The 18,199-nt window shown below is 39.0% G+C and overlaps 1 protein-coding gene across 1 annotated transcript in view; it reads left to right on the top strand.

Moving 5' to 3' along the window:
• The first annotated feature begins 5,490 nt into the window (after positions 1–5,490).
• VEGFC (vascular endothelial growth factor C) overlaps positions 5,491–18,199 on the top strand; it is a 98,784-nt gene continuing 86,075 nt past the window's right edge. The window contains exon 1 of the mRNA XM_069493341.1: positions 5,491–6,203. Within this exon, the coding sequence (XP_069349442.1) occupies positions 6,060–6,203 (144 nt within the window). The 5' untranslated portion in view covers positions 5,491–6,059. The remainder of the gene's footprint in view (positions 6,204–18,199) is intronic.

The following is an 18,199-nucleotide window of genomic DNA, read 5'->3' as shown; positions in this document are numbered from 1 at the left end:
CAGGAAGTGCTACTTCCTTTTTTCCCCCTTTAGCTTCTCTCAGCAAGGGTTTGTAGGTCTGGCAAAAGAACCATTTTCCATTCCAGCTTTTGCTTGTATATTAAATTCCCCTATTTTGATTTAAGGCCATTTAGAGAAAGTGAGGCAAGAACTTGGATTACATCTGCTCCAGGATCTACACCAAGGTGTGAAAGAGCCTCCCCTAAGGTCCCCAATGCAATCATCTCTTAGTTTGTTTGTTTGTTTTGGTGCATGAACTTCAAAAATTTTGCCTAATATTTATAGCTTTTCTAAATTCTTCTGATTTTACTATGGAATTTGAAGTTTCTTAAGTCATACTCAAGGTATTCATCCTACCTTTTCCAACCCATTTTATTGCATATGAGATTCCTAATAACATAAGTCAGTTGATAGTGATACGGAAACCCTGAATTATATGTTCCTAGAACTACTACAAATTGCTCTGTAAATTTATGCCTACCCTGTATCAGCTTTGAAAATGACTCTCAGCTCAGACCACAACCAAGGCTTAAAATCTGCCACAATTAGCTTATTCTGGTTTGATTAACTTTAAGAACCAATTGAGCCTTCAGTGTTTCTGGTTAGCCAGAAGAAAAAGGAAGCTAGTCTGAGACAGTGTTAGGGCAGGGGAAAATGGGGTCTTCAGGGTGGGAAAAGAGGAATAGTAAGATAACCTATGATTTTAGGTTAAAGTTATAATTTGGGCCAATCCAAAAATGAGACAGTCTTTCATATTTTTCATTTGTCTCTTCCGCAGAATAGTGACTGACGCATTTGCGGAACCTGACTTTTTACTGTAAGCTTTCTTGCACCAATCATTGAATGTTTGGGATTTCACTCCCTTTCCATTCAAAGACACCTCTCAAATGAATAATTTTGTTCTTATGAAAGCTTTCCCAAATGGTCAGTGGAATCCTAAATTACTGTTGGTAAACTAGGCCATTTAGAAAAAAAGACATATACTGGTTATAGCGTATACATGTAGGAGGCAAAAATTTGGCCGGAAAGAGACATGAACTTGGGTTTAGTCTGAGACAAATGAGTAACAGTCTGGCAATGGTGGGTCAGATGAGTTGTTTGTGCTACCTCATGTTCTGGCCTCCCCAACCTAAGGGCTAGGCGATCTGCAATGGCAAACCTGATAAAACTGTAATTCTTGGAAGAAGAAAAGTTTGGATAAGAGATCTCTTTCAAAATTAGTGTCTTATAAACAAAACAAGACTTCAGAAAATTTTATAAGCTTCTGATAAAGTTTATGGCAAAGTTTGTCCAGTGGAGGCCAGCATGAGGAGATGGCTTCTGAGCATCTAGCTCCCCGGCATGGCTCCATGAACTGAGTTCACAGGGCCTGTGCTTGTCCTTTTTCTTATGAACTTCCTGTTACCAACTCCCAAGAGACAATTATGAAGAAAGCAGGGACAAAAAGTAATGTTGTTAGTAATGAGGCAGATTTCTACTGTGGATGAATATTTTCAAATCTGATCAAATCATCAAAGGATTCCTGAAAGAAAAATCTTACAGGACAAAATACACTTAGCGTTTGGTAGCTTGATGGAAAGAATAGGAACTGACATCTAATGTGAGACTTACCCCATCGCTGTAGTCAGAGAGACTCGGAGCAAGGAAGGTCAAGAAGCCTCGGTAGTTTGCACTGTTTCTGAATTGAGGGTCTTTGGCCTGAGAAGCATGGGAGGAGGATTTTAGTAGGATCTCCAGGTTGTGGAACTCTCCAAAATATCAGCGGAAAACCTTTAAATAAAGGAAAGTTGTATTTAGTAGAACTTAGTGCAGTAAAGGAGCACACCACTTTGACAGAGTCTTAGCAGTGTCTCAGAGTAAGAGGTAGAACAATTGCAAGGCTTTGGGGTCTGGACTCAAGTAGTTAAATGTGGGTCTTTCAAAGTGGGAAATTTAGTAGGATTGGGAAAAGTTCATGATATAGTGTCAATAGTTTAGGATGGGTTGATACAGGTGTGTGAGGGTCTGGATGAATAAACTGTTATTGATAAGTAGGCTGTTTGCCAGAGTGAGAATATTATTGTCTTCAATATATTGATTTGCCAGCATTTCCCGAAGTAAACAGTGAAATTAATTATTGGTTTGCAATCTTATCTTTCCCAGGCTAAAGTTTTCCAGAAGAAACAACAAAGTCATGATGACATAGTGATCTATAGTTTTATCTAAGTCATGTTTATCAATGGTCTCAATTCTTAAAGCCTATGGTTTTAATATCAGAAAAAGTAGAACTCCAAATAAAAATATCAGGTTACAAAACTAGACATTATATACTAGTAAAAGGAAAATCAGATCAAAATGATATAGCATCGAATTATGATAAAAATAATGGAAAGTTGGAAACAGAAAAAAAGTAATTATTGGAGATTTTAACAAGTAACTCCCAAATAAGATTTGAATATTACAATTAATATGCTCAGATTTAATACCAAACAAAAAGAGAACATGTACAGAATCAGGTGCAATGATCAACCATGTGCATAGCCACAAAGAAAGCCTCAATGGATTTCTAAAATCAATGTCATTTATGGTAAAACTAAATATAATAAAATTAGAAACTGATTACAAAAATTCCATGTCTGTAAACTAAAAAAATGTAATTATATAACTTTTCAGTTAAAGAAAAAAATCATAAGTGAATTAAGATACATTTGCAACTGCTTGCCAAAGAAAATACTACAGGGTCAAAACTGAGAAAAATATGTAAAGCAGAATTTAGACCAAAACTTGTATTTTCAAATATTTTCATCAGAAACCAGAAAGAAAAAAAACAACTAATTTGAGCATTCAACTAAAAAAGTTTGAAATGGAGCACCAGTAAAACTAAGCAAGGAAGAAGGAAGGAAATAACAAATAAGAAATCAATAAACTAAAGAAGAGGCCAGAGTGGGTATTAGAATGCACAGTGGATATATTATTAATATCATTATTTGCCTTCAAACGCTATCTTCAAAGAGAACAAAAACCTCATAGGTAAAACAGGGAAGACATGTTATTCTGGCCAGAGCCCTTCTACCTAACTCTCTTTCTTCAGTTCCCACTGACTGAGGAATACTTTCTGAAAAGCCAGTTTTAGAAGCCCTGTTGTAAAATAGGTCCTGCATGAAGCTGGTGATGGACCCGCAAACCACCGAAAAGGACTTTCTTAACCTTCAAAATCTACTGGTGGTACAAAGTATTGTCTAGGGGTAAAGAAAGAAAAAAAGTTCTCAGCAACTCTCCGGTTTTACCTTTAAGAATTTCTTCAACAATTACTGCAGGATTGTTTTCACAGACCATTAATTATTTTTTTACTCAAGTATACTTTTTGCCAGCATTTTCTTGACTCAAAATATTAATAGTAGTAGTAGGAAGATAATATTTTTGAGAGGAAAAAAGTTTGTATGTGTTCACTACCGTATTCAAATAATGCAATAGTTAGTATATGTGGTTTTGATACATTGTGAGTTTGTTGATTTTCCAGTCTTCACACAATGCTAGGTCCCTGGGTGGTGGAGATGCCTGTGGTTCTTGATTTTGGTTGCCTGTGAGGATCCTGATGTCCAAGCCTTACCCGAGACCAGTTCAAGCAGAATCTCTGAAGGTGCCCTCAAACATCTGTATTTTTGAAATCTCCTTTTGTGATTCCAAGTGCAAACAAAGTTGAGGATCATTGTAACAGGGAATGGTTGAAAAGAAACTCCAGCTTCACTTAAATCTTACTCCAGTCTGTCCTTAGCAATTCTCTTTTCACAGCTCTATGAGTGTCGGAAGACAAATATGGCACATTGATCAAACACACATACAGCAGGAAGCCAGAAAGAGGAGTGACACTCTGACTGCGTCAAGATCCCAAAACATCTCAACAAGCTGGATGATGGCCTGAGTCTGACAGAATAGAATTTCATAACGACAAATAACAAAGCTCCAATCTTGGGCACAGTAAACCAACTCCACAAGTGCAGGGCAATGTAGACGTGACTAAGCAACAGTACTCACGAAAAATTCTTGAGGAATTTAGTTCATTTTAAGTGCAGTGTGAGTCAACACTGTGATCTGGCTGCCAGAAAATAAACTCAGTCCCAGGCTGGGTTAACAAAGGCACAATGTCTGGACATGGAAGACCCTTTTCTGCACGTTTATTACAGCACTAAGTACCGAGCTGTGTTCTGAGCGGTATACTTTGTGAACACGGCAAACTTACAGTATGGTTAATGAGGGAAATTGGAGATGTGATATGGGAAAACAAAAAGGGATATTTAGCTGGGAGGAAAGTTAGCATAGGGAGAACATGACAGATATTCTCAAAATATTTGAGAAATTTTCATATGGAAGTGAGGTTAGGTTTATTGTGTACAACTCCAGAAGTCAAAAGCAATGGGTAGATGGAAGGAAATACTTTTCAACAGTGTTGATCATCAATAAAGGTAATGGACAGCCACACAGAGTGGCGGGTTCTTGTCTCTGGAGGTATTTAAGCCTTCAAATAAATGATGGGTCAGGACTTCAAATCTCCTAGACAGTCACCTCTCCATCTAAGACTTTATGAACCTCTAAGATCATTGTATTTAAAAGTACTCTGGGAGTAAAAGGGAGACTTTTCATGTTCTGCACACCGTTGAAACCCCTTAGCTTGGTCCTCTGCAACCTGCCCACCCTGCCCCATGGAGGCAGCCAATGCCACCAGCACCGCAACTGGGACCCTGAGTGCTTTTCCAACGGGCAACTGCAGTCACTTTTCTTCAGATGTCATTTCCTTTCTATAGTATAACACTCATTTCTTTTTATCACCCCCTTTTTTTCATACAAACCCAACTTCTTGCAGAAACTGATTCTGTGTCTCTTTACTTCTCATGAAGATTCTGGACCTTCTCCTCATCTGTCAGAAGTTTAGAATTCCACAGGGATCACTAGCATCCATCCCAATAGTCTGCACTCTCAGCACTGTGGTTCCTGCTTCCCCACGCCACTGTAAGTTACCCAGACACGGACAGAGGGGACCCTTCCAAGCTCCCGTCGGGGTCCCCGCCACAGTGTTGACCTTCTCTTGGAACTTCACAACTCCAGGGCTGTTTCCAAACTTTGAGCTAGATGCTGAGGGCGAGGCGTGCTGGGAGTAGGACCGGAGCCCGGGAGCCGCCAAGGACAAAGGGTCGGCTCCCTCCTCCCCACCGTCCCCACCTTCTCCCCGCTGCAACTTTGCCGAGCGCGGCAACGTCGCCGCTAAAGCGGGCTGCACGCCGGCAGCCCCTGCCCGGACTCGCACCCCGGCGGGCGCTGCCGGGAGGGGAGGGGGCGGGGAGGGAGCGCGGGGCAGGGGACGGGGGAGGTGGCGCCGCCCGGGAGGAGGCGAGGGAAGCGCGCGCTGCAGGGAGAGCTTCCGAGGGAAAGTGAGAGGGGAGGGCAGCGGCGCTCGGCACGCTCCCTCCCTCGGCCGCTTTCTCTCACATAAGCGCAGCAGAGGGCGCGTCAGCCATGCCCTGCCCCTGCGCCCGCCGCCGCCGCCGCCGCCGCTCAGCCCCGCGCTCAGGAGGCTCCAGCGCCGCGGAGCTCCCGGGCGCCGCCGCCGCCCGCCGCCCCGCCGCCCTCCGCCCGCCCCCGGCGCCGCCGCCACCGCCCCTGCGGCAGCTCCCGCTGCCCGGCCTATTCCACAGCGGGGAAGGGGCGGAGGAGGGGGACGAGGGCTCGGTGGGCTCGGAGGGGCTGCCCGTCGCGGGGTGTTTCTGGCTTCCCCCTTCTTTCCAAAACGCCAAACAACGCGCACCGAGGAGCCGTCCTCCCTCGGCCTCGCTTCACCTCGCCGGCTCCGCATGAGGGGAGCTCGGATGTCCGGTTTCCTGTGAGGCTTTTACCTGACAACCGTTGCCTTCCCCGGCACTTGCAAAGTTGGGAACGGGGAGCCCCGGACGCGCTCGCCCAGCTGGGGGTCACCGGGAGGAGCTCCGGCAAAAGTACGCGGAGGGGACCGCAGCCTCGCAGGGGCGCCCGCGCCCCCGGCCCTGCCCCCACAGCGGACCGGCGTCCCCGCTGCCGGCCCTTCCACCATGCACTTGCTGGGCTTCTTCTCTCTGGCGTGTTCCCTGCTCGCCGCTGCGCTGCTCCCGAGTGCGCGCGAGGCGCCCGCCGCCGCCGCCTTCGAGTCCGGACTCGGCTTCTCCGACTCGGAGCCCGACGCCGGCGAGGCCAAGGTAGGTGCGCGGGTCGCGCCGTCCCGGCCGGGGGGCTGCGTGCAGCGCGGGCTGCGTGCGTGGGTTTGCGGCGGACTCGAGAACCTGCGCGGAGGGAAGTACGTGCTTGTTCAACTTTGTGCACGCTGGATCCAAAGTTACTGGACTCGGTGCACGCTTCCTTGGAGAAAAGTTTTCCAGTTTTGAAATAGAAAGTTGTTACTAGACAGAAAGCGAGTTACACGAGTGAAGGGGCCCAGAGAGGTCCTAATGATAGAGATCACGTAACCTATTTCAGAGCGGTCTCTGCAGCTGCCACGAGGGGGTCTTGATCCCTGCCCAGTTAGTCGGGCTCAGGAGAGCCTGAGTCCGTTCTGGTGGGGAAATGCTCTTTTCTGTCCCTAGATGATGAGTGGGACTCCAAACAGCTCCTGAGGCAAGGATGACCAGTCAACCGAGGCTTAATTTCCTGAGTGTTCATAGCAGAGGGAACACCAGGCGTCGTGCGCGATTTTAGGAAAAGTATAAGGGAATTTAGTAGCCGCGCTTGAGGGTTGTAAGACTTTAGTTCACTTGAAGTTGGCTAAAGTTGAGATGGAACAGCAGATTAGAGCCATTTAGATCATAATCTAAAAAAGCAACGCAAAGCTTTTTTCTAACTTGATAAACTCTGCATTTCTAAAAAATCTCATCATGAGATACAGAAAACTGAGGGTTTGGGGGGGATATTTTGTTTTGTTTTGCTTTTAAATAAGAGGTGTTTATCTTTTGCCTAAAAATGTTGCTAAGATACATACTTTTGAGGCATTCTGATTTTCAAAAAGGAATTATCGTGTATTGTGCCTGCTTATTGGCTCTTCTAAAAGAATATATATTTACTTAAAAGTTCATACCTGACATAAGGATGTAGAGTATGCCTAGGAGAGTTCTTGAACTCCTGAAGAAGTTACACTCGACCGACTATGAGCCATCACAGTTCAAACACTTACAGTACCCCTTGTTGGAACTAGATAGTAGTGGTTTATTTCAACTGACTGCAAGTGGAGAAGTACCAGTGGGGTGTTACCTCAACTTGCAGTTGACTTTGTGTACACATACTCAATGTGTAGAAATTGCCTTCCCAGTTATATTTTGAAATACACTTTAAGATTGAGAAGACTAATTTTTAAAAATCAAGCTAACTAACTTCGTGTTTAAATTTTAGGGAAAGATTAAAATATTGGAATTTGTAATTCAATATAGATGTTAATGAAAAACGTTTTGAGAAAAAACAATATACTTTAAGTTGCAGAACAGAGTGCATTATGTGAATTGCAAAATAATTTTCAGTGCAGAGATTTACATTATTATAACTACAGTGATGTGAATATCTTACTGTCCTTAAAATATATCAAAAATGTAGCGTTGGACCCAGTGACACTTCCTGTAGTTTGGGTCCTTGAATTGTGTTTTCCCTATTCACTTTCTGTTTCTGCAAAGTCAACCTAGGAAAAGTGTGACTTAGTAAAGCAACACCTCTCTATTGTCTATGGCAACTTTGGCTTACAGTAAGAAAGTGGGAGGCAGGAAATAAAATGACAGACATTTCCTGATAAGCCAGTTACCTGTATGAGAGTCATTCACTGCTGAATCAGTCCTGAATGTATGTGCCCTTGTGTGCACTTATGTGTCTTTTACGTATAGGTGTGGGATTGGAGGATCAAAAAGTTTATTTTTAATTTTCAAAATTGTCGTCATTAGCGATGTAACCAAATATTCCCTGTACCATCAGAATCTCTAGGCATTTTTGTTTGCAAATGTTACTTTTCATATTTAACCGTCTTTTATACTCTGGTGAATATGAGTTGATATTCTATATGTAATATGGGTTCTTTCCCCACGTGATGAAACATCATTTTAAGTCTCTGAGTTCCATTGACCACAAGGCAGTGTATTATTGCTGCACTAAAGTGTTACCCAATGAGCGAAGAGAGCCTTCACAGGGCATGTGTCATTACCGCCTTCAGTGAAACTGCTATGTCCTTGTTATGAAGCTTGCCATCCAAATGCCAAGAGACTGATCCAGAGGCTCCATGTCTCTCCCTAGTGGCCTATACAAGCACCTCATTTAGGTTTAAGCAGTAGAGAAGAACAGGGGAGGAACCAATTACTAATTTTCTATGAACTACATAAACCCCAAGAAGATATTTTGGAATGTAAATAGAAGATGCTAAATATACATAATCCCAACAGATGCAAATTTTTGGTAATTTGCATTTAGATAAGTTTTTTTTTAATATTTTCAAAATACAGAAGATCTCTCAAGCAGTGAACCAAGGTTAGTCATCCCATCCTTCACCCCATTCCCAAAGCCATACAAAAGATTGGAGATGAAATCACAAAAGGAATCAAGATCTTCTTATTCCTTGACTTATATTTGATTTATTAGATTCCTTTTTCTAATTATTTGTGGTTGTATGACTTAACTGAAAAGTCCTAACATGTTCCTCTGAAGGATGTTAGCACAAACAAGTCAACGTTAGAAAACTACGGTTTGCAAAAGTAAAATTAACTGAACTGAACGTGATGGGGAAACCAGAGATGGCAAGTCTACAGTTGTTAACATTTACAGTTTTCCTTAGAATATATGAGTAAGCATATTTGTCAACCTCCTCTCTTATAAGAGATTTCTGACATTACTCTTAGTGATGCTGGCCATATATGGCTTTAGACATAAAGCTCAATTCATCTTTCATCATAGTTTCCACTTCTTTGTATTCTTTCTTCTGAACAATGAATACCTGATTGGTAGTCATTGTTCAGGAGACAGTTACCATCAAAATGGTTTCATAGGAAGCAGGTAGTTACTGATCTCAGTGGCATATTTTTAAGACCAGTAGATCTCTATTCCTGTCCTTTTAAGTTGAGCTGAGAACGGTGGAGGGTGGTGGATTTGGGAGATTTCTTTCTGGACTTCCAGTTCTGGGCTGATAAGAGGGAGGGAGGTCCTGGCCTCCTTGTTACCTCCATGTGTCCAACCTGGAATGCTGTTTCTCAACTCTTACTTGGGCTTTTGGGGACAGAGGAGCTAGCGTGAGAGTAATGAGAGTTTCCTATATATCCTTTCCCCAATCTCCCCACCCTACCACTACCATGAGATGGATATTATTCTTTTCATTAAGGATGATGAACCTAAGATTCAGATGACTTAACCAGTAACAACAACGGGCTCTTTTTCCCCCTTTTTTCTTTTTTAAACACTTTTGTATTATATACAGAGTCGCTGACTTACAATGGTTTGATTTAGGATTTTTTTGACACTACAGTGGTGCAAAAGCAATACTCATTCAGTAGAAACCATATTTCAAATTTTGAATTTTGATCTTTTTTTGTGCTAGCAATATACATGCAGTAAGACACTTTCTCTCCATGCTGGACAGGACAGTGAGCCCCAGCCAGTCAGCCATGTGGTCACTGGAGTAAACAACCAGTACTCTACAGTATATTAAATGCATTTTCGACTTACCATATGATGGATTTATTGGGGTGTAGCCCCATTGTAAGTCGAACAGCATATGTATTTTAGAGAGGTGTGGTCATGGATTTGGGCCTTTGGAGTTTGTGCATGACCCACGATCCATACTCCTCTCAGTCCCTCTGCTGTTCTCCTCCAGCCCCTTGTAGCAATGTGCAAGAAGGCGAAGAGAACCACTGTATTTGAGTTTGCAGTTATGGCCACCTTGTTGCATTTATTTAGGTCTCACTTCCTCACAGTGGGACAAACTGAAATAAACATGGACTTTCTTCCAGACTTTACCATATGGTGTCCCTTTGACTAAAGGTAAACCATAAATGACCCAATCCATAGTAGGAATAGTAGTATCGTTAGAATGACTGCTTAGCTAGGGGCTTAAGAAAAATTTCTGACAGTTTTTCTAAGTTGTGCTAATGTGACTTCAGTGAAAGATTGTGATTTTACCTATGCCAAATGACCTTTCACAAATAAGTGGATTTCAAAAGAACAAGCTTTAGTTGGCAGAAGCATTATACCTCCTCCTACTTCTGAGCATATATTTTTTGACCTTTCACCAGTTACATTATTCCTGGTAGGTATGCATTCTATAAATATTATATGGGCCCACCTTTTGTTACAGACACATATTTGTAAGTTCAGATTTGCATAAACTGTGAAATTAAGGTATCACCGATTTTTTTCATGTTAGAAAAACAGGTGTAGCAGAGAACATTAAACATGAGTTTGATTTACAATGTAATTCTAAAATTTACTGTAAATATTTTAGATTTGTCTGTTTAATTGTTTCCTCTGAAATTTACCCCTGTCAATTGTTCAGGTGTTTCCTATCCTCAATTGATTTTTTTTTCCAGAGTTTATGTTTAACCACTAGAGAACTGAGATTGTTTTTATTTAATTTGTTTTATTGGGCATTCATCATAGAATCAATCAAATAGGTACCTTAAAGTACCTTTTTGCTGATGAATTCTTACAGTTTCCTTGAACTAATACTTCCCTAGAGGCTTATCAAGCTTTAGAAAGGGGTCACGATCTTTTCTTTTTTTTTGCAGTTTTGAAATCTAAAAGCTCATTTTTACAAATTATTTGGTGCTATAACCCTAATATGAACTGACATAAAGCTATTTATTGTCATTGTTTATTCTCTAAGTTTAAATATTTCTAAACTTCATTGAAGAAATAGTAATGTATTTATTCATGAGATGCTGCCCTATATCCTGCTTGTTGGGGCGGGCGGGGGTATTGGTGTGAATATTAATATGCAAACACACTGGGTTTCCTGCAAAATCCTGCCGTCTAAGACTCATGTGGTTCCAAGGGATCAGGGTAAAGGATGGGATGGTAGCACTGTTCCTTTCAAAAGGCCGTCCTCAATTGATTTATTGCCTTGGAGGCTGCCTGGAAGAGGCAGGAAAAGGAAATTGAGGAAATCAAGAAGGAGGCCATGTGGCTACTACTAAATCCACTTTGCCAACTAGTACCAGGTGTATGTACTTTTTAATCTAAGTTCTTATATATAAATTTACTTCAATTCAGGGACATTTTAATCAATTCTCACTAGTGGCAGCTTCAATTCTAAGCAAGAAATTACAGTTCAGTGAGTGATCCAAAAATGTAGAATGAGGGATTCTTTGTCTGTAACAAGGTTAAAATCATTTTTGAAAAACAAGAAATTTACTCATTAAAAATACCAGAAATGAGTTAAACTATAAATCCAGACAATATAAGAAATTTTGCAAGAGAGTTTACTGTCAGCTGTTGGGTAGGCTTCTAGGTGTTGCGTGGGGAGGCCTGGGCAAGGTGGCATCACAGGAGATCAAATGTGAAAAGTGAGAAGATGCTAATTACCGAAATGGGGGAGGGAGGAATATTTTGGATATTGAAGAGTTGCAGCAAAGTACAGAGGTAGTAATAGTGAGGGGTATTTGGGGAACTGGGAGCAGACTCCCTTGGCTCAGAGGGACATATGGTGGAAAGTATGAGAATCCAAAGAACAAGTCTTGAGTTTGGTTTGAAAGCCACAGGAGCCACTAGAGATTCTTGATGGGCATGCTGCAAGTGGCATTTTAAGGAGCTTAATCTGGCATCATTGCACAGAAATGTTTAAAGAAGCAACTAGAAGCTAGTTGAAGCTTCTCAGAAGCCATTTCCAAAGGCAGGGTTTCTTGCAGTGTTTGGCCATGACTGTGCCCTTCTCAGTCTGGTGGCCGCCCATATACGGTATTTGAACTCCTCTGTATGCTCCTGATCACTGATGTTGATAATGGTGATTACGTTTGACTTATGTAAGCCCACATCACTGTGCTATCTGGATGCATTTATAAAATTATAGAAACTGATATCTTTGCTATTGTAGTTTGCATTCCAAACAGAGCAAGCAGTGTAAATAGTAGTCATGCTTAGATACATACACATGCACACACACACATGCATTCACCTCTTAATAGTTCTTCAAACTGCCGACCATGACTTATGTATTCTTTCTTGCCTGGATGAGAATTTTCAGACAATCCATTGAAATAGAACATAAAAAAGAAAAAACCCGAAGTATATGAGATTGCATTCTCCACAATTTATGTGTACACTTCTTTGTAGGTCAGCTGGCAAATTAAAAAGAGCAGTAACCCTAAAGTGTCCCAGAAATTCCTTCCTTTTAAAATCTGCTTAAAGGTAGTCCTGCTAACAGTAACACTAGGAAGGGAGGGGGGCAGATAAACTATCAAATAAATAGTATAAATACTTTGGAGCTGCTGTTACAAAAAAATTTTTTTAATGTGGAACAATTTACTCAAACTCAAAAGACACCTATTAGGAAATGAACATACTGAAAGAGGAAATATTCAGATGTGCAACTTTGGGCAAATAGCAATACTTATGAGTTTAAAAGGCAGACTTCTCAATGAGTTTGGTTCCCATACTGTCCTCATTTGGACACTGTCCTCATTTGGTGGGGAAGAGATGAATATTTGGGGGTAGATTAGAAAGATGTGGTTTGTGACTTCTGTAGTTGTGAAGGTTTTTATTAAACATTTATTTTGTAATTTAATTTACCTTAAAACTTGGTCTCCAAGTTACCGTTTTCTCTTTCTTTTATGCAATATTAGTACTCTGCCCTAGGCAGAGGAATTGTGATTCTCTAGCACCTTGCAACTAATTTATTATGTTATTTATTATAAGCTTCTAATTTCTAAAATTTGGCAAGAAGATATAATATTGATACTTAATTTTGAGACAGTCGGGGGAGATCCAGGGTGTTTAATCATTCAGTGTAGAGAGGCTATGTATTGTACTTTTGCCTCTGATATGTTTCCATCCCTCCTGGGTGCTTGTGTTTGTGCCTGTCCTGGCGGGTGGCAACCCTGGCCATAGACCACCAAACCAAGGAATCTGGGGTGATGCTCATCCCCTAAAGTGCTTCATTCATACCTAGGTCATTTGGGTGAAAAGTACTTTGGTACACACAAGATTATTATAATGCCACATAAATTCCTGTGAACTCATCTTGAACACTTTCAAGTTTAAGTGTTTATTAATGAAACATGCTAATAGTGCTACTCTGACATGTCTTTATATTTCAAGTCTTTATATTATTGTCACAAAAGAAATACACATATGCGTTCTAAATTTACAGTGAACTCATCACAGAATATTTAAAATACTAAAAATATACTTTCACTAAAGACAATATAAAGAAAATTCAGTGGTAGAATGTTATATGCAAGAGTTAAACTTGTATGAATTTGTTTAGAAAACTTTGATCGCAATGCTCCTTTGGGGCCCTCTTCCTGAATGGCAGCCAGCAAAGTGTGTGCCCTCTGTACTGTCATTGAGATGAATCACGGAATAGATACTTTCCTTCTCTGAGAGCAAGTCTGGTTTACTTGAGTACTTTAATTCAATCAGAACAGCTGGTTTTGCTTGGTGGTTCTATTTGCCAGTTTGCCAGTCAATGCATGAATCGTGGGGTCGCCATGCGCTAAACACTTTGCAGTCCTGGGGGGCGTTGGGGGCACGTGAGCAGACAGGAAAAGGAACTTAAAAATCAGTGCTGTACATGCTTCCCAGCTCTTGAAGAGCTGATGACATATTTTTATCAATAACGTCTTGGAAGTACTCACTTCCTTAGGATTCCAGTACACTTGTGAGTTAGAGTATTTCAGGAACATATGACCAGATACCATATTTCTAAACAGAGAATTTTTTTGTGACAATCTGGAACAAAGGACTAAATTAAATAGACACTTGAGCAGTAAGTAAATGAATGAAAATTAGATAATACTGTATAATCCATATACATCTATATGCAGATACTGGTATGATTGTTTTGTTAAAGTGATTTTAATATTTTTATTTCAGGAATAGAATTGCATGTGATTATATAAAATGAAGTTTTATATTTAAGTGTCATTACATTTCCCCAGTTACAGTATTCAAATTCAAATTTTAATGTAGTTTTCATCACAGTGATTTTTCATTATCATACTAATTTCTTTTTCTAGTACAAGTTCTGTGCATCTTTTTTTGGTCAGAAATAGGATTAAAATAACATTGCTTATTTAATATTCTTTTGTATGTGGCAGACATATTCATGAAATTACTACTTTTGGTTCCAAAGTGCTAAAATACTGGAAAAAAGAGGAAAGATTTATGAAAAAAAAAAAAATACCAGACTTTGACACCATGGTTATTTGGGAAGGTTCATGCGTCCATGGGTGTGTGCCACTCTGAGGCAGGCGGCACTTTCTCCGTCCTGGCGATTGGCTGGGAGTATGGGAAGCTGACCACTTACCTGCCTTCTCTGCCAAGGAGCATTCAAGGCTTAATGCCCTTTTCTGATATGGCAAACATAATTACCTCACTTAAAAAGATGTGTTTGTAGTGACCTTAAAACCTTTCACTGAGAAAATGGTTCACCTTCCCTTTTGTTTATAATTGAATCGGTCCCCCACGTCTTCCTCCCCAGAGAAAGAGTGGATAAATTTGGCAAATTAAATCAGACTGGAATTTTAAAGAAAATGGTCAATTCTTTTAACTGGAGTGACCACACAGCTGCCATGAATCCTTTGATTGAATTCCTATAATCTGTAAAAGGGATTTTTGTTTCCGCTCACTCAAAGCTCCTTGGAAGTAGCCACTCAATATCAAATACCAGATGTGAGGCTGTTTTAAACCGCACTATGGTTTCATTTACTACAGTATCATTGCCTCCATGGCATATTTTTAATTCTTTCTTTTTGTTTGTGTCTGTTGTGTGTATTTAGTTACTTTATCCTTTTTAAAGTCCTCTTCCAAGTTTATGTTTTGAAAAATAGAACACTTATTTGGATTCATGTTTGCTTATGGGTCATGACATGTATGACTTCCCTAAAAAACAAACTAATCCTTTTGTCTCAGAGCCATATTTTCCTTTTGAGATGATAGGGATTCATTGTTTGTTCTCCTTGAGTCCAACATCTTTCTTTTAATTTTGGTGTCTGTTCATGCCAAATTAGAATTTTATCAAGGCCAAAATTATTCATGAGTCATGACTATCACACTTAGAATTGGGTAATTTAAAGCTGCTTCATATATACAGATTAAGAAAATAATGATGTTATAAATGTTAATCCAAGATTTTTTTTCCCTTTTTAATATTGGTAGCAGTGAGGACCACTCTTTTGGAGCCCAGTTCTGTTTTACTTTAGAAAAACACACCTTTGTGTCATGTCCACGTGATCACAGCATAATTATTACATTACTGTAGTGTACACACAGTGACACATAATTTAGTGAATTAAAGATAAAAATATTTAAAATGAATGTCACTTTTTTGTACCGTGCTTGTTTGAGTTCACATCAACCCAGTTTTTTGTTTTTTTTTTAAACTGATTTTTCAGCTTCCTTTACTGCTAGTGTTGCCCCAGGATAGTTCTTGGCAACGATCATATAAGTGAAAATCTAGTAGGGATTTTTCCTACTAGGAACTTTTCCTTTCCTGCTAAAGCACTGCCTTTCTTCTTGTTCCCTTATTTTCTTTTCTGAAAATCAGAAAACGATTTATAATTTTAAAAGTTTACTTTTGCTTATCAAAAGAAGACTTTCCGCCTTATGTGAAAGGCCTTATAAGACATTATAAGACTTTTATAATTAATAACATAAGCCCTTGACTATGAAATGACTTTATAAATTTGTACTATAGTGTCCTTAATCTTTTGAGCCATAGAGTTAACTTGTATTTTTATATAATTTTTAAATTTTATAATCCAACATTTTTTGCTTGGCTGATGGGTTCCTTTAAAATGTTATGTTTATAGTTTATACATGCTTTAATAAGCCTCATTCAATATGCGTATTTCAAATAAATAAAGGTTCTGTCTATTGATAAGGCTATACATTTTGTCTCTTCCACGTCTTAAAAGTGTTAATCGTCTGGGAATGACCCCTGACCATCTCTAATTGTTTGGAAAATGGTAACTAGATTGAACAGAGAAAGAGACTTCTCATAGGATTTAGAGAAAGTTAGATGAGAAGTCTCAGAACTGATAGGAAAAAAGTGCAAACAAAAAAATACTTTCACATGCTTAATTGAGATCAATGAATAATTAAGCACCTGGCCTATTCAAAAATCATGTTGGATTCTAGGCCTTTGCAAACCTGAATTTGTCATCATAGTCATCAAGATAGGAAATTACAAAAGAATGTTAATTTAAATTTAAAACAGCTGGAAATACAATACATGGCCTGTAAGCTTATCTTCTCATCTGTCAACAGCTGCTTGCAGATGTCTCAGGAACTGTTTTAACTGCAATTATATAACTCAATGGAATGTTCAGAGGTGCTTCAAAAAATGTGACTGACTGACATAGAGTACTCATTCTTAAGAAATACTCTGTCCAAAACTATTTTAAATATATACAAGAAACTCCTTTAAACCAATTAAAAGTTTCAAGTTAACATTTTGGGGAAAAAATTCAACATCAAGTAATAAATATAATTTTAGTTTAAATTATTTTTTCTAATAATTATTTATAGACACAACACATTTTCTTTCATTTAGACTTTTTTTTCTCAGATGTAAAATTTTGAAGCTAGAGCCCATAGACCAAACTGTAGTATATCTGAAATAATTAAGGATTTTATACTTGACAAGCTTTCTCTCTGCTGATTACTTGCTTCCCCTTGGAGCTGTGGATTTATTATTCTCCACTCCAGGGTAAATGTTTAAAAGTCACTTCTGCCATATTATTTTCCATCTGGCAGACAGTATAATACCTGTGAGTCAGCAATATTTGCAGCCTACTCTGCTCAAGGCGCTTTGACCCTATCATTTATTCAGATCTAATCAATTGGGCTGCAGCTTGTCCTAGTCTGAGGCTAGACCAGTTGATTTCTAGGATATGCCTACCTGACAATCTAGTGGATTGTCAAGACATGTCAAGACATGTCAAGTGCAGGAAGCAACATTAATGCATTTGTTCTAATGTATTCCTTCAAGACATGCTCTGGACCATGAGGTATATTTTTACTTATTGAATTTATGTAGGGAAATCATTTTAATTTCTAGGATTGGACTTATTTTTCCATTTCTTATTTCTTTTATATTTAAATTTCAGTTTCATGTTCTCCTGTTTTACATGTTGTCCCCATTTTATATATACAAAGGTCATTGTTTACCACAAAAATAAGCCATTCAACAAACTCCACACATATATACTATAATTGGCATAACTAAATAAAGTTGTTGAGTGACAAGCAGAAGTGAGTCTCTCATTTGGCTCTGTGGCTTCTGAAGTTATTAACTATATTACATATTCCTTTCTATTATATGTAAAAACGAACACTTGCAATATTAATTTTCATAATTTTTTCTGAGTAATTGAAATATCCCAATCAGAATTTTTATTTAGGATTCATTTTCATTTTATTAAAGTCATATGCTGCATCATATATTAAGTAGTCCTGTAACATACATTATTTAAGAATGTCAAGTAATGACATGTCATAAATCAACTGTATAATATGTATTATTAATTCTGTTATTTTATTTTACCTAGCAGTGTGCTAGGAACCAGTAATTTCACAAGCAGAGAATACTAACTTATCATTTATTCAGTAAACTAAAGAAATGAGGTTGTCTTCATAAGTGAATGGTCTAGATTCCTGCAGATTAGCATTTTAAGTATAATAACTCAAATTCTTATTGTGTTCATTAATGTATATTAAACATAACCTCATCCTAATGACTCAGATGTAATTAAAATAAGAATTATTGCTACTTCCCATTGGTCTCAGAGCTATCATTATTTACCCTCACTACTATTTGGCTTCACAAATTTAAAAAAATTCACCTTTCTTCTTTTCTCATTGGTTTCTTTTCCCTAAGGGTTCTCCTATATAGTTTTTTTTCTTTGAAAGTATAATGATTTATATATGTATCTCCATACAAAAACCATAGAAGAATTTTATTTCTGTCTCTGATGATTTTACCAACTATTTTGAGAGTATCAGTTAAAATGGGATTTAACTG

This window comes from Eulemur rufifrons, chromosome 18 (genome assembly GCF_041146395.1).
Source record: "Eulemur rufifrons isolate Redbay chromosome 18, OSU_ERuf_1, whole genome shotgun sequence".
NCBI classification, from domain to species: Eukaryota; Metazoa; Chordata; class Mammalia; order Primates; family Lemuridae; genus Eulemur; species Eulemur rufifrons.
Note: the sequence above shows the minus strand (reverse complement) of the source record. Positions and strands in the feature narration are given on the sequence as shown.